This window comes from Solea senegalensis, linkage group LG15 (genome assembly GCF_019176455.1).
Source record: "Solea senegalensis isolate Sse05_10M linkage group LG15, IFAPA_SoseM_1, whole genome shotgun sequence".
In the NCBI taxonomy this organism is placed as follows: domain Eukaryota; kingdom Metazoa; phylum Chordata; class Actinopteri; order Pleuronectiformes; family Soleidae; genus Solea; species Solea senegalensis.
Window position 1 is genome coordinate 19,655,023 of NC_058035.1, and position 18,089 is coordinate 19,673,111.

The 18,089-nt window shown below is 40.3% G+C and overlaps 1 protein-coding gene across 2 annotated transcripts in view; it reads right to left on the minus strand.

The window, feature by feature from the left end:
* LOC122782002 (pro-neuregulin-3, membrane-bound isoform) overlaps window positions 1-18,089 on the minus strand; it is a 389,177-nt gene that overhangs the window by 134,170 nt on the left and 236,918 nt on the right. For both annotated transcript variants that reach the window (XM_044046167.1, XM_044046166.1), the window contains exon 2: window positions 15,321-15,450. In XM_044046167.1, the coding sequence (XP_043902102.1) occupies window positions 15,321-15,450 (130 nt within the window). The remainder of the gene's footprint in view (window positions 1-15,320; window positions 15,451-18,089) is intronic.

The following is an 18,089-nucleotide window of genomic DNA, read 5'->3' on the forward strand; positions in this document are numbered from 1 at the left end:
AGCCTCCTGCCATTTAGACAGTCCCACTGTATACCATAGCAGGTGTCACTACCGTTTTGTAGACACCTCCCCTTTCACTTTAGCTTCTATCCGTCTGTCACACATCACACCTGGCTCCACCTACTCCACCCTGCCTGCACTCTCCTCTTCACCTCTCGTGTCCATGCTTTGGATGGTTGACCCCAGTATTTAAACTCGTCCGCCTCTACTCCATGCATCTTCACTGAACCACGTGTCTCACTGTCATCCACACACATATTTTCTGTCTTGCTCCTATTAACCTTCATCCATCTCCTCTCCGGTGCAGACCTCTCTCATCCCTATGTCCCCTACTCTCACGACAGTTCACAATATCATCTGCAAACAACACAGTCCACAGCGACTCCCGCCTGACCTCAATCTGTCAACCTGTCCATCACCACTGCAAACAAGAAGGGGCTCAGAGCTTATCCCTGATGTAATCCCACCTTCACATTGAACCCATCCATCACTTGAACTGCACACCTCACCACTGTCTCACTGTCCTGCACCACCCTCACATACTTCTCTGCCACTCCCAACTGCCTCATACAGTATCACAGTTCCTCTCTTGGCACCCAGATACAATAAACAAACAAACAAACAAAACAAGTAAGCGAAATTATGGCTCCATTATTGAAATTTCTGCAGCACATTATTATCTTTTTTTATAGCCAGTGGTATTTATGTAGACAAATAAACACAACACCCACACCAGCATTCTTATAAACCATCATATGCAGATTAGAAGACACTTATTAGAAATTATATGAAATGCCGGCTCAATTTATTGATGCAATTTAAACATTATTTCATTGATTCCCCCACCTTTAGCTGGTAATACTAATATACAGTATAAAGCCGTCAGGTTTTAACACCTCTGCAGGTGATTCAGCTTTCATGAGTCAAATGCAGCACAAAACAACTTATGACTTAACACCATGATTCACATTTGTATGCATTTTTTTTTCCCTTACTGATTCTACAAAAGCAATAAAATGTTATGTGACTATTTCCCTAAAAATAGTGCTGCTTTCACAAGGTGTTGAAATTAAATCCAGTTTTCTTCTCTGCATTATGAAATGACAGAATAACCTCACATTGTCTGGAAAATATGTTCTTATTTTTGGCTGCAATAGAGTCAGAGTTGTTCAATCAGACTCTGTTGTGTTTTTTTTACATTATGATGCCATAGGTTAAAAGGGCGCTAAAAGGCAAGTATGCAGGCTTTTACTTGATCAAAGTAAATGAAGTGAGGACTTGAGGACGTGAGGTTATCGTTGACATATGGGAATAAGGGAGATTCACTAGCACAAGGCTGGGAATCTTTCCTTTTTCAAAAAAAAAAAACAAAAACAAAAAACATCTCTCCTCCCATTTCATCACATGTGATACAGAAAATAATTATACCGTAATGATGTTAATGGCAGAATATTTACACATATTAACCTCCTTTCTCACAGAAACCAATTGTCTGCTTTTTAGTAACCGAACTGTTGTGGTTGACGACAGTTTCAAATGATTTACTTCAGATAGACTTTGAACAAGTGTGGGAGAGTAAAAATATCAAGCCAATAGACAGGATTACATAAATCTGTTGGTACAAATGCTGTGGTGGGAGGAGCCAAAGCACATCAACAGAGGGAGGATGGAGGTCATGGTGTCATGAGCTATAAGAGCTTGGTGTTAGAAACAAAAGCATTTAAACCAATTTGACAGCTAATTCTATTCTAAAATTGTATATTTGTATTACTGTCTGTTTAGTCAATTTGGTTTTGTCTGTTGTAAAAACACTTTTTCTGAAAGGTGCTATGCAAATGTGTTGTCATGTCTCAGTGTCTATTAAAAGTGAAGTTATAGCTCTCTTTCAATTCATTTAAATAGAAGCCTTAGTCCCTAACAACTGCTGAGGGGAAAGGCTTTCCTTAATTTTGGATAATTTGTCAAATTTACCAGCTCCTCCCCTAATTCTCCTTCTTGCTGAAGTTTCAGTTTCGTAGTCCTGCATGCCATTGTCACAGTGTGACACAATAGTATAAAACTGAAGTCGAATTTGCGACAGCGTTTGTCCACCGCGTTTCCAGCTGTCATGATGCTTAGAATTGACCTTTATCCTCACATCTTAGTTAACTCACTGGTCGGTCTTATGCTCAGTAAAATGGCATTTCTCACATAGAGCGCGTAACCTCTGCCTCTGTCTGTCCTTTCTTGGTTGTCAAAACAGTTGCTATTTCCAGGGCTTTGAACCATATGTCACCAGCGGGAACAAAGGCATTGTTTCACTGATGGAACAAATAGCATTTGAAACGTCCATGTCTGACTATTCAGGCGAGATTTAATCATCTTTAATTATTGAAAAAAAAAAAAGACATCCTATTATGATTATAACAGTGCCTGGTTGAGGATGTCAAAATGGCCATTAGCCGAGCGTCAGAGTACCAGTGACCTTGACTAAATTTTGAAATGGGAAAGCATTAAATATTCATGAACACTTGAGGGTGGAAGAGGCGCCAGAGGGAGCTACTTTATGTCGACATTGTGTGCAAAATGCTGTCCTTATAACGTGTTTGTAAAGCACCTGTGTGCCAGTGCCACTCTCTTGGGTACATAGACCGCATGTTTGCTCACATGTGTGCACATATGTGTGTATTATAAAGCCTCCATCTGCTGCAAACACTCTAACAAAGGGCCCCCTTCCGTCAGCCAGAGTTGGGGACATCTATAAACGCACTACAGTAAGAACATACATCAGCAGCTCTGCTGTAGCACTGGGACTCTATAGTCCTGCTCAATATTGCAAACACAGCATGTCTTTAGTTATTCTCTCTTTTCTAGTGTCTCTTTCCATCTCTGTCCTTTTCTTCCACTTCCTCTCAGCAATCCTGTATGTCAATACAGTGTTCACCTCTGTACCCGATTTCAGTCAGTCGTGAAAGATTCCCAAAGGCATGGGAAACGGCTGTGTCTTTGTGGCCAGTTTAAAAGTCTCTCCCGAGTTTTAGTTTCCTTTATTTCTTTAATGAAGTCAATAGCACTTCTCCATGGTCTCCTCAGTATTTATCCTGGCTTCTATATCCCGCAGGAGTGGGCAGTGCAAAGTTTTGAAGGGAAAAAAAAAATGAGTGTTCATTTACATACATTTGCATCCTATTAACACATCAAACCTTTCGACTTGAAAGGAATGCCTTGATTAGGAACATCACCAAATAACTGTATGTCTTACTTCCTTACTCCTCTTTTTCTGAGTCCTCTTTACTCTCCTCTGCCTCACTGGTGAGTGCACTTACTGTACCGTGTGTGTGTTTGTGCATCATTATTAAATAATAATAATAATAATAATACTAATGATAATACTTCTCACTCCACACTCTAAGACCTTCCAATGAATCACTCTTTCCTTGATTTCATCTTCCGTCATAAAGTCATGGTCACTTCCCCTTCTCTGTCAAATCTTGAATCTTTATTGAGTCTTTATGTACACATGCATATATGGTTTACACATGACTAAAATGTACTGCATCATATTGTGTGGTAGGGGCCTAGTAAACATAAGCTGCCTGTGTGGGTGTCAGAATGTCTCCACTTCACTGATTTACATCACCAATTTATGTAATGAAATAAACCCCGGCTGTCACTCACTTCAAAAGCAGAGCAGATGTGAAATTATCTTTGCAGCCTCTGCTTTCACTGCATCCAGAACCGCACACATGTATTTTATTTTGGCCGCTCAAGTGGTGTTCACTCTGTAGTGCCGCAGGACAATTTACTGTGACGGCCCCGTCAAAGAACATTTGATATAAACAGTTATGAAAAATCTTATTATTATTGTCCCTTAAAACGGTGTTGCATAACTTTTTTAATACAAACCAACTACTGTCACATGAATTCACACATACTGATTATGCCCATCCGCTCCACATGACTCTCTCCGTGTCTCTCAGTATATCGGTGTTAAGATCTCATAACATATGCCACTTTTCCACTACATGGTCATGACATACAGTGGCAGGGGTTGTGATGCGACTCGCTGCCTGCAATCACAGGCTTTTCTAGTTCAGTTGGATTCTTGTGTCGCACGTCTTGCTCATGCCTCTTCCAGTGATGGCACTCTGACCAATCAGTGGCCGGCAGTCAGACGACGTCATGCATAGAATCGGCTCATTCGCTTGGAACCTCTCTACTAAAAAAAAGTACCAGGTACCAGGTGCCATCGCTGCTGTGGCGAGGCGCGTCGAGTCGTGTTGGGACCATGTAGTGGAAAAGCGGCAATACTGTGCTCACAGGCACTTACTTATTTTATGTCACGACCAATGGAGGCAGCAAAAGGATTGTAAAGCTAGTAAAGTGAGGCAAAGAGGTTGGAGTATGACTGAACATACAAATAATCCCCAGAAAAACGTTAAGAACTGAATTATGTTTCTCAGATTGATTTAAATAGTTTACCCTTAGTAAACAACAGATGGAAGTGTTTGTAAGTGTAAGTGGCAAAAGAATAATTCCCCCCCCATTGTCCCTTTCATCAAAGCTCCACCTCTAAAACAGTGGACATGTGAATTTAGGCCATTTATGTCATTGATTGACAGGCAGGTACAACAGCACATTATTCCATGTGGTCACAGGGTTGTTGGTAGACAGTACTGGGACAGAAAGACTATTTCTTGAGGGCTTTCTGGACGTGAAAAGTGTTTCAACAAAAATTCCAAACCAGATGACCAACCCTGGCTTTAAATAGCTTTAACAACCAAAGAGCTACATCTAATGTTGAGCAGCAAAGTGCAAATCTGCAGTGCTTCATCTTTCACAGAGATGGAAGTTACAATGCGCATAAAATGATGCCCACTATAACTATAATATGTCATTTATTAGAATGGAGCAACCATAAAAACATGAAATGTCTTGTATAAATATTTTACAGAGTAAACATCATGGCATTGTTGTGCACCGTTAAAACTATAATACTAAAAAAATGCCAAAGTGCAATGTTCATCATGTAATGCAATGTTAGCTTGAAGACACTTTGCTGCTGCGTTAAATGTTATATTAATGCAAAAAGTGCACTTTCGTTCATAGCATTTTATTTCATTTTGTACCGTCACGCATTAGCGCAATCTCCTCTATTAAATCATGAAAATGGCAATATTAATGAGACCTAATAAGACCATGAAGTCAAATCCTTGTTCTTGTTAATGTGTATTATCTGAATGCTTCATGATTTTCTTAATCAAACCGTCGTTGAAATCCTGCAGTTGGCTTCGTCAAGGTCCAGTTGCCACAGGCTGTACGGGTTATTCGCGGGAAAAATGTCATCGTGATTAATGATCATACTTTGTCTGTGTATTAGTATTCATAGTTGTAAAATGTGACACTTCTTTAATGCTTTCAGAGATTAACACCAGCAGTGCACAATGTGGTTTTCTATTTCTTGTCGCATACCATCAAAATCATGTGGGAAAAAAAAAAACAGCCGCTGATCTCGTAGTTTGAATTGTCATGACTTCATTCAACATAATTTTCAATTTTCCAAACTGAGCATGAAAAAATATGTGTGTATGGGAAGGAGCCCTAATTGGATATTCTATGCTGTTTTCCAAGGAAGCTAAATGGTCATGGTGAATTTGACATTTTTATTAATAAATAAGAAGACTAGATTCAAGATTACCTCCTCATCTTCAGCTACAAATGTGAGATTGAATGTACAGCAACCATTCAATGCTCCCAGCCATTCATAGATTTTAGTATCTTCGACATGATCCCCCTTGTGACATTATCGGAACTACTTTCAGCATCAAAACCTACAACTTGCCGATTGGATCCTCTTCCAGTTTATCTGTTTATGGATCTCTGGTTGTCTCTGGGACCCATAATGCTGAACATTGTTAATCTATCACATGGATCGGGTGAGGTTCCTCCAAACTTTCAAGATGCAGTAATTAAACCCTTTACTCAAGAAAAAGCCTTCTTGATCCAGGGGTGTTAAGTAACTATAGGCCTTTCTTCTCCAAAGTTCTAGAGAGGGTGTCCAGAAACTCACAACTCATTTAGCAAATAACTACCTTTGTTGAACCCCTCCAGTCTGCTTTCAGGGCTCGCCATTCTACAGAAACAGCACTTACGAGAGCAGTAAATGACCTACTCCCAAACATTAATGCTAACTCCACATCTTGCTTTTGGATCTTAGTGCAGCATTTGACACAAATGAACCCAGCAATCTTGAAAATTATTTTGGCATCTCTGGCCCAAGTCTTACTTGATTTATATCTGTCACATCAATGTACAATGAAGGATGGAGTGCCTCAGGGGTCTGTCCTTGGACCTCTACTTTTTCCTCTCTGTCATATCATCTGGATTTATGGAATTAACGTCCATTGTTACGCTGATGATACACAGATCAACATGCACACGTCTTCCCCAGGGACAAGCGAAGCCGGGAATCAAACCCTCAGACTTCCAGTCACTTTACTACTGATACACCTTTGCCTTGAGAAAAGTCACACATTTGGGTTAAAATAAGTACTGACTTGAATCCTCATTGTTGAAATAACAAACACCAGGTTAAGGTTATACAATAATTAAAGTCATGATTGAAATAAATGTAGACCATCAGCTGGAAACAAACTGGAGCTCCTTTGTTACTGTGTTGTTTTGTTGTCCATCCAACCTGACCTCCGCCCTTCAAAAACGTAGGCCATTACATGCAGTATAATTATCATATGCCCTGCTTTGATCCTGTTAAAATAACGACAGCTGTTATCTGATGAGACCAGTGTGTTCTCACACAACAAGGTGTCGTTTCACAGTAAAAAGATAACTATGGGTCGTAATAAGTCACTTGTTCCTGCGACTACTTTTTATGTCAGGACAATGTTTGGGGGCCACACCGTCTGGACATCCATCATCTTTATCACTTATCCTTTGACAGTGGTGAGGGGAGCCGGAGCCAATCCCGGTTGACACTGGGCGAGACGCAGATTACACCCTGGACAGGTCAGCAGCCTATCATGGAGCTCAACACACAGAGGCAAGCTACCAATCATGCTCACATTAACACATACAGTGCACTCAGTGTAGGCTCCATCCACACTAGCCTCTGTTTTTGTTCAAAGAGAAAGCAACTGTCTTGGATATGCCTGACAAATGGGAAGGTTTCTGGCTTAGTTTTAGTTTGCAAACTCTGCAGCACTGAAAATAATGACATCGCTGGCCATTTACATTTTTTTTTATTTATTTAAAAGTAACAATGCAGTTTATTTATCCAATACAGAGCATGGCGCTGATGCGCTGCCCAAGGGGTTTACTGTATATTAATTGGTAATTTGCAACTCCAGTCCCTTGTTGGGCTCCTTTATGTAAAAATACATTATACAATGAAAATGGAAATACAGGGTTTGAGCCAACAATTAACCTTCAAAGTGAAATATTTCATCTGGGCTTAATCTGAAATTGATTGATTGAATTTGCTAGTGAGTTACATGATTGACAGCCTTTTATAGGACAAGCAAACAGGACGACAATGTGGTATTTTCCAGTTACCTTTCACTGTTCTATCTGGTTAATTGTGTCTGGATAATTCACTTCTCTTCCTTTTCTGTTTTTGACTTGTGACATGTTTTTAAGCATGCTATTCTGCCCCTCATCCATGCAGTAACTCTTCAAAATGTTCAATTACTTTTCTACAACATGTATAATTTATTTTTTTAACCATTTAACAACCTCTGTATATTGTAGTGCTATATTTTTTACAAAAAATTAACAAGTTTCCATAATCTCTGATGCATTATACTAGTCATTTTATGTCCTAATATATTGCAGAGTTCCAGATTAAACCCCAACCTGTATGTCTTTAGACTGTAGGAGGAAGAACATACAAACTCCACACAAAAAGGTCCCAGTCAACCCAGGTTTCAAAACCAATAATCCTTTTGCTCTAAGGCACCACTTCTAACCACCACACAATCGGCCACCTCAAGGACTTATATATAAAGGAATAAATGAGCTGAATGTCACAGAGTCTGTCTGCTGCTGATGAGAAGTCAGTACTTTAAGCTTTGGCTCCATTTCCTCAGACTGAGCCAGCTTGGCTCCCCAGACAGTCATTAACTTTGTATCTCAGCTGTATAATGTCGGGCTAACAAAATACAGCGGGTTTAACTTGTGCTTATTAAGAGCAGTGAGACCAAACCAGGAAAAAAGTATTTGTACTGCAAAACCAAAGAAATTGGCTAAAATAGACACAATGCTCTATTGAGCTGGATAACTGCTTGCTAATTTACTGTTAGTGCAAAAGAAAAAAAAAAAAACACACTTTAAGCTAAGTAAACAGACCACTGCTGCATTTGCTTTTTTTTTTCTATTAAAGCACAAGATGAAAAAAAACAAACAAAAAAAAAACAATATAAATCAATAATAAGGTTTTACAAAAGAGAAAATGATGGCTGAATCCCTAAACACCAAACTGACTTCCCTTTAAATAACACAGTGATTAAGCTGCCAACGAATCATCAAGCCTTCATTGTGTGCTAATTAAATCAGCCCGTGTTGACATGCTGACGTTTGACTGCCATTGCTCACAGTCTCAAGTCCTCCCAATGGCCATGTCACCATGAAAAACAATCTCATCTCCTGTTCCCTGATTTGCATTCTTCATCCTCCCTTCCTTTGCCTCCCCCTCAGCTTCTGTTTTCCATACCCATGCTGAGTGCTCTTTGCATCCTGGAGGATTCGTTCTCCGGTAGCAGCAGCTTCTTCTAGCCACAATGTGCAGTCTCTTATCGGTTTAATTTTCTCACACTGTGAACGCATGCCACAGCATCAGCCCCGTTTATTACCGTCACTGAGACACAAGTCGAACTCCCACCAGTGTGGCATTATTATCGCACAGATGGCGATGAGGGTTGAGCTAGAGAGAGATATAGGAAGAGACACACATAGAGAAAATAGAAGAAAGGTGATGCGGGGTGAGGAGAAATAAAAAAAAAAAACATAAACAAAAAAAAAAACAGGACAAAAGAAGGAGAATAGGTACTTGAGAAAAAAAGAAAGTTTACGGTTGAGCTTGAGTTCAATATTTACTGAGATCAATTTGAAATGTGATGCAGCATTACTACACCATTACAAATATGAACTACTTGGTATTTAAACACAAGGTTGAGAACTTGAAGACATGAATCAGTTCCATTATGTATGTATTTTGTTTTTCTATTGCACAGATCAGAGGACGTTCAAAATGAATTCATTGTATTTTTATTCAAATTTGACACCGGTTAATCGTCGAAGCAGGGAGAGATCACATTTTGGTTTTCTCTTAAGACACACGGACACAAATGTGCACTTTAGAATTCTATATGGCGGGCATTTGGCACACCTTCACCCCAGAGGCTTTCCCCCTGTCAAGGTAAATCCCTGCTGTCAGAGACAATATTGCTTGGAATGCAATGACCCCAGCACATATCCCTTCACCTGCTCACCACTGGAATAGCGAAGGGTCTCTATGGGCAAGAGACGCGTGTTTGGTTTTTGTGTACTGTCTTCCAAAACCCCACAGGGGAAACATCAGAACCTTGGAGAGTGACATTCTCTCACTGAGAGAAAATGTGTTATTGTTATTTCTGAGTTTGTTCATCCCCCCCCCAGCATTTTGTTCCTTTATTGTGTGACAAGTGAGCAATGAATTAATGATTTGCATGTTGGGAGATGTTTGGCGTTGCAGATTAAGGCTAAAGCTGGGTGAAAGTTGCTTCAAGGAAGTTACACATCATTGTAGTTGTGTTTCACAGCTTGAACCAGGCTGCATATTAAAAACTAATCATAAAAAAAACAAAACAATTATACGACTGAAATAACCGTGACTTTTTAACTGTACTTAAAGTGTGTGAAAAGTAAATGTAGAGTTTATCCTCTACATTTTCACACATTATAGACAGAGACATGTAAAACAATTAAAGGATTATGGATTACAGACTGAAAACTGTTTTTTTAATGTTTCTTTTTAATTCAGGGGGCGTGTCTAAAGTGACAAATTCATGAGGAGGAGTTATGCTGACTCCTCACAATTAAAAGAACCATATTCTGTTCAAACACTGACTAAAAGTGAGGTCCCCCATTAAGCAACATGTGTCATTATTTGAAAGCAAAATTTTAAACACTTGGCAACTTTTTTAATTATTCTAATTTGACAATGTCGCTGTCAAACACACATAATTTATCATTTTACACACTTTAAAGGTCACAGAGTGTAAGAATAATTGACATTATTTGTCATCAGGTCAACATTAAAACAAACTGTATCAAACATATCAAAGGCGTCGTCGTCTCATTCTAACACACTCCAACAAGTGCAACGTTTGATCTTGACCTGCAAACATCTGCCGTTCGGTGCAGTACATGCTGCCACCACCTCTCCACCCCGAGGCTTAAGTTCACATCAAATACTTGTCAACCGCTGTTGTGATCATCAAAAAACAAATGGAATCTTAATGAGAATATGAATAAGTGGAGCAACATACCACTTGGAAAAAAAACAAAAGGACATTGTATTTCATCTTCAGAAAAAGCAATATTGATTAGGTGCCATTTTGCAGAAGAGCAGTTTAATTAATATTGGATAAGGTGGTATTATGCACCACAACATATGGCTCCATCTCCTCCCTGAAGCTTCAGGTGTCTGTTCCTTTTTCATTTGGCTTTAATCTCCTTGTTTACCAACAGCTTAGATGTGTGATATTGCTGCCATAGTTTGAAATCCATGCATGCTTCTTGCTAATTGGCTTGCCTGTGTGTGTATGTGTGTACGAGCAGGGAAGTTAATGTTGGTTATTCCACTGAGCGGCAACTCTTTTCCACCCGCGATGTCCAAGTCAATCTGGTGTCACATGTGTCTGGTCCCCGAGCTCAACCAGTGAAGGAAAGAAGCAGGAGTCCAGAGCGACAGGCCAGAGGATGAGGATCAGGATTGTAAAACAAGTTTGTCTTAAATTAACATCTTTTAAAATGGCTTTTATTTTCTTTGTTAACACCGATTAGATTAGATGTAGAGAGCAGATCAGAACTCAATCTTAATGTAATTTGGCTATACCAGTGTCTGAAATACAGTATATGTGAAGAAGAGAGAGCAAATGATCTTATTGGGAATAAATCTGCTTCTTGTGAAAAGTCTGTAGCTGACTTTTTTAACGTTGGCGATGACGCCGTCACTTTGAGAGCTCAATATTTCCTCAGGTTCTCAGTTGTAATGGCTTTTGTCTTAAATATGATGATTTAAATATAAGAAGGTTGAAGGGACAAAAGAGACATATTTGTGTAATTTCTGGGGAATGAAGCACTTCAACCTAGCAACAAAGACCTTAAATTTGCTGTTAGCCATTATCGACTCCTCTCAAATATCTCCAGTCATGTTCTATTAACCAGTTACCGTACATTTCGGCCACCGGGGGGCACTCTCGAGCAGTAAACGCAAAAGTGAGACGGACGCGGGGAAAGATTATGCGCTGAAGATGAAGACTTCAGTGGCTTTAGTGCGCAAGAAGAAGATGAAGATGGCGACCAATGACTTTTCTGGTAGAATAAAGTGTTTTCTTTTCTAACCAGGCGTGTTACTGTCGCGTTGGTGCAGTGTTTCTTTTCTAACCAGGCATGTTGATAGCGTATCGGTGCTGTTTTATTTTCTAAACATGCAGGCATGTTCACCCCGTGTTTAAATTACGTTGTTTTAATAAAAACAACAACGAAAATGTAAGTATCTCATGTTACAACCATACACTCATTAACAAACTCCTTTGATAAGAGATTGAATCCTGGCGCCGCTACTGGTTATAACATGAAAACCTGCGGCGTATATATGTACAAAGTTTATTTTCTTTTCAAATTTAGCTGGTGCGGCTTGCAGTCCGGTGCGCTCAAAAGGCCGAAATTTACGGTAAATTCAAATCTTTGTGCGATGAGAGGCTGACAGATCGTAGCACATTCATCACACTGAAAGACCTTTACCTCACTTTCTCTGTTATCCTCGTACGAGCTTGTAACACACAGGCTGCACCAAGGTTTCTGTATGTGTCGTATATCTGGTTCTGCCCTCGAGGCAGTATCTGTGTCAGCCCCTGCTGGCCAGATCTTTTACTGGACCCCCGCCGCCTTCACCCGCCAGGTGAGATTGACTTTCCATCAATCAGAAGATGCCTCTCGACAGACAGCAAACGAGACGGGGCTTAGACGTGGCCCCTGTTGTCACTGAGACTGAAGGGAGATGCTCTGTGCCCAGTCACCTTGGCAGTGGGCATTAGATTTAAAAACAAATCAAATACCTAATATCTCAGACATCAAAATGAATAAGCAGTGGCAAGGAGGTGAAGCGTAATACAAACAAAAACAACTGAGGTGATTAGGAAATGTGCAGATTATTTATCCAGGGAGTCAAAACAAAATCAAAGAGAGTACCTGTGTCACACAGTTTTCCCTATCTCGCAAAGTTAACGATCATTTCAGAAAAATCCTGGAACCACATTCTGATTCAGATCATTAACACTAATCATTTCTACCACATAAGATACATCGAAGAACATTCTGTCCAAATCTGGCCAAACAGACAAAAGAAGCCAGAAAACCATAAGATGTATTTATCAAATTTAGCATCTAGTGTTTTTATATCCAAGTGTCTTGGCCTCCTGCCGTTTGCTGAACATATTATCTTAGTACACTGACTAATTTACTGGTTAGCTGAGCACTAATGATTGAATGTCTGATGTTGCCTAAAGCAGTGAGCATGTGTGTGTGTGTGTGTGTGTGTGTGTCAGTCCTCATGACTCATATTAAATCCTTCCCCTCTCAGCATCCATCGCTGTAGGTTGACAAACAACATCATTGTACACTGACAGTGTGACAGAAGCCCTCGGAGGCACATTCCTGACCTTGTTTCACAAGTGGTTGGGAATTGCACTTGATATTTAAGCGAGCGTTTTTGACGTGAATCAGTGCAAAGAAAAAAAAAAATCATCCACCAAATAAAAATTAATTCATTTGGGGAGCAATTCAGGTGTTTAATGGGGAAAAATTGAGCCACACTGTAGCATCATTTGTTATACATTTACAGCCTGTTTGGTCCTAAACACATTACATCAGAGTATACATCATTACTGTGCTGGAGTAAAAAAATGCCACTGTTATTTGTTTATTAAGATTAATGCCTACCTGCATATCAAAAAAGTAAATAAGTGTTTATTTAATTATTTTAGACGTAAATCATTTTCACATTAATAATAATAATAATAATAATACATTATTAAATGAAACGGTCGGTTTAAAAAAAATAAAAAAATAGATTCACCAGTTTAATTTCTATGACACAAAATGTAAAATATTACCCATCCTAAACTCTAAATGTTATCCTCCAAAGCATTAAAAGCACTTGATAGTTTTACTGCTCTATCATACCAGATGTTATTCAGTTTCAGAGTGGATGCCATATTGTTTGATGGCCCATATCTTTCCTTTAGAGAGCTTATTGCCACACAATTAAGCAGCAGAGATCAACTTGGTCTCTCCCTCCTCTATCCCTCAGCACAAACACACACACACACACACACAGGGAGTATGTTCAAGGCCGCAAACCTTCGCTCCATAGCAGCTATGCTTGTTCACATAATATGTTGTCATGGCAACAGTAATGAGTGTGGAGGAGTACATCAACACCTCAGATGTCTACAATCCTGTGTCGCAGATAGATAGATAGACAGATAGATAGATAGATTCTGAATGAGGTTCTGGACTCTGTGCTGGCCAATCCATGTGTGAAAATGATGACTCATTCTCCCAAAGCCGTCGTTTCATAAATTGAGCCTGATGAAACTGGTCATTCAGTATATTTGAATACCCAGCTGACCTCATTTGTTCTGTGCACATATCATTACTGAACCAAGACTCGGGGAACTGAAGTAACCTCAGATCACAACACTGCCCCCCACAGGCTTGAGCAGTAAGCACCAAGTGAATATGTGAGCAAGCAGAGTATGTAGACTGGTGTAGCCGCAGACCTTTGCAAACACTGAATGCAGTTTTTTATATATATATATATATAATTTGGCCACAGCATGCAGTATCAGAGGACTACCTGTAATGCAAATGTATTAACACAACAAAATGTGCACATGTGCACCAATGAGCGCTCGTGTGCACATGCTTCACTGCATTGTTGCTGATCCATTTCATTCGCAGTCCTGAACACATTCTAATTACCGCGCACATGTTCGTGCGAACACGTACATGTAAGTGCACGTGTGCGTGCATACGGATGTACACTTGAAGCCCACGGAAGAAGAAAAAGGAAAACAAATCTGACTCTTTGAAAAATAGGACGGGTGGAATTCCTGCGGTTAGATTGTGGAAAAGTTGTTCTGGGACTTCATTAGTAAAAGGCCACACATTTGAATGGGCAAAGTGCCCATGAGCTCTGTTCTTGAATCTGGGGCAAACAAAGACACACTGGGATATTTTTCATTTCTGGTTCCTGTCTTGGCCAAAATAATAGAAATATTTAAAAATGAATTCAATTTAGATTTAAATGAATAATTAAAATGGCACTTGTCTACTACACACTCCCAGCAGGTCTTGGCAGGTCTCGCCACGGCTCGACATTACACAGTTTGACATGGTTTTCCATTATAATAAAACGTCCTCATTGTGGGTGGAGTCATCATAGCACGACTGAACACACAAGCCAGTGACTAGTGATTTGTAATTGTTTTCAGTGTAACTGAATCATTGGATTCCGACACGGTCACTGAACTGAAATAAAGTGGAAGGGGTTGTGATGCGACATTTCCTTGCTAAATGTTGGAGATTAACTGGGGTTTTCAGGATATTTAAGTCTTTTTAACTGATCTACAGTTCGACATTGTTCGGTAAGATTCTTGCGTCGTTATGTCGTACTCATGACAAAGTCACGTAGGGTATCGACTCAGAGAATCTCACAAGAGCAGGTACCAAAACAAGTAATAGGTACTATCGCTAATGGATAAGCAAAACAAACGTGCCGAGGCACGCTGTGCCAAGACGAGCTGTGCCGGGACTCTGTAGTGGACAAGCGCCAAGTAGAATAAATCAGACAATATCACATTTGCTGACAAAAGTCTGTAATCCAAAGTCTCCAGTATATAATTTAGGGAGTCCAACAGAGTCTCATAATAGCCAAGCATATAAAGTAGCCCCACAGGCCTTCCTACTGGATGCTCTTAGAAGCAGGAAGCAGAAGAGGAGGAAAAGCAGGGCAAAGAAAATACATAATATATGAATGGAAGATTTAAATAATGACTTACTTGCAGTGGTTGTGGGGCCCGCTGAGCGTTTCGATGACAAAGCATTCTCCCCCATTTAGGCAATAAGCCAGGTCTTTTTCCTGACATGGTTTGAAATGCTCCGAGTGCAGCGGCGGGACAGTTGGAGATGCTGCAGGACAAGCAAAGAGACCCTTGTTAGTCAAAACCAACTCCCGTGAATAAACTTTATGATCACACTCGTCCCTTGTGTTCACGTCAACGTCTCCTGATGACATGAGTCCATATTACTGAGGTTGAGTCTCAGTTGAATCCAACAAAGCCTAAACTGATCAATACAGACCTGGCATATAAATGACATTTTATATTAAACCCAACAACAAAGAGCAGATTTATAGTGCGTAAAGGGCCATTTGTACAGAAGCCATTTCATCAGGAACAACACGTGTGTTACTGATCACATTCTGGCTCTATTCAGTTCATCAGTGTCGGGACATATGGACAGTGAACCAGCACAGACCCAGAAACTGATAAGGCAAAATGGAACTCAGCCATTATTCATTGGATTATTTAGACCTGTGATTGTCCAAATGGCTGCTGTGCAAAGGGTTCACTGGAGTTTAGTGTACAGTCTATGCACGCAAGGTGTATGATTTAAATGAATGTGACTTCTGTTGCTTCCCCTGGACACTTGAAAGAACAACCATACAACCACCACACCATAATAGAACACATATTGTGTGCTAAATTGATCAAGGGTCATTACACAAAAAAAAAAAAAAAATTCAGAGTTGAGTCATTAGTCATGAAAATCAGTGCTCAATTCCGAGTCCTGGAAATGAGTATACACTGCTCTCCAATGATCAGACATTTCATTCAATAAAAATGTCTTCAAATTCCATTATCTAATCTTCCTTTACTAACACATTTGCAAATACATATACATATACAATGTTTAAATAAGTGGCTTTGGATAAAAGTGTCTGCTAAATGACATGTATTGTAATAATGTAATATCTTTCTGATTTGCAGCAGGAATAGAAATAAACCAGCAGACTATTTACTCTCCAACCGAAATTCCATAGCAAGACGACCACTGTCTCATATCGTGCTGCATGTTCTGGATAAAAACCAGCACACCATTGTTTGTTTAGACCCTGTAATGTCACCAGCTAAAGATGGATGGAGGACAGGTAATAATCTGTCCTGTGCTGATTAATGGTGGTCACAGTCTTGGTTCTGGAGAGTTTGACTTCACCCAGTGATTTATCACAACAAGCGCGGCTGATTGTGGACAGTGCACACTTTGGGAAACTACGCTGTGCATCTAAATGGATGATCTCATCATTGAAATGAATACATGGTGCACCAGTTGCTGGTGCAATAAATTGCATTATAGGCATTTTTGGGATCATTTATAAGAGAAAACGTTCATTTAAATGTAGAGATATCACGTTGGTCAGGGTGTGGTGTACAGGCAGGAGGAAGAATCAGACCTGGATTATTGTTGTATTATTATGCCACAATGTTTCTTTTGTTTTAACTAATGAGTCTGCTAAAGGCTCTCATTAGCTGATCGTGAGCCACGTTTTACCAAATGGCTGGATGAACGCTGACGAGCAAGAACTTTATGCCTCTGTAATTAAAAATCAGTTTCATTCGCAGGACGTCAGTGCACAGATTACTGCGTTAGGTCATCCTCTGATGGTGTGTGTGTGGAACGCACACTCAAATCAACTGAGGACATCTCACTTTAGAGATAAATAGTCAAGCAATGCTTGGACGGGAAAGAGATGTGCGAAGAAAGTGGAGTTTATAACCTCAGATCCCTTAATCAACAGTCTGAAGAATGTGTGTGGCAGAGTGGCAGGTTAAGTTAAGACATGTTTGCTGCTGATTTAGCTCTGGGGATGTTCAACAATCTCTGGTATTTGGCTGATGAAGTAGTGGTTTCCATTTGATAAGAGGAGGTAGGTCAAGAATTGAGTCAGCAGTATGAGGCCGTTTGACAAGGAGGGTCTCAAACAAAATGCAAGCTTGAGAGTTCTTAATCATTCAAATGATGTTTTAGACTGTAAATTGACTGTAGTTGTGAATGTGAATGGTTCTTCCTCTCTGAATAAATTGGGTCCTGGGAGACTGGTGACCTGTCCACCCTGGGAAAGTATCTGATTCCAGGTTCCCCTGTGACCCTCAAAGGTAAAACAACACTTGACGGTGGGCGTGCCTGGGTCACGGTGACGTGATGGCTGCCATGTCCACCACTGTTGGGTGCACTTTGTCTGACATTGGGAGCTAAGTTATTCGATTAGTTGGCAGTTAGTTACATTTGCATAACGTTGAACATTGCTCAGCACACCAACAGTGTAGTTCGACAACAGTTGATGAAAGTGAATGAAAAGCGCTTCAGTTGATGCCTCCAACACACACGCGATTAGACTTTTTCATTTTTAATAACCTATGCTGCCTAAGATGTCAGTCAGTCATCATCTACCGCTTTATCCTCCACCAGAGGGTCGCGGGGGGTGCTGTGCCAATCTCAGCTACATCGGGCGATAGGCGGGGCACACCCTGGACAGTTCGCCGGTCCATCGCAGGGCCACACACAGATAGAGACAAACAACCATTCACTCTCACACTCACTCCTATGGTCAATTTAGATTGACCTAATCCCCACATTGCATGTTTTTGGACTGTGGGAGGAAGCCGGAGAACCCGGAGAGAACCCACGCACACACGGGGAGAACATGCAAACTCCATGCAGAAAGGCCCTTGTTCCAACCGGGGCTCGAACCCGGGTCTTCTCGCTGC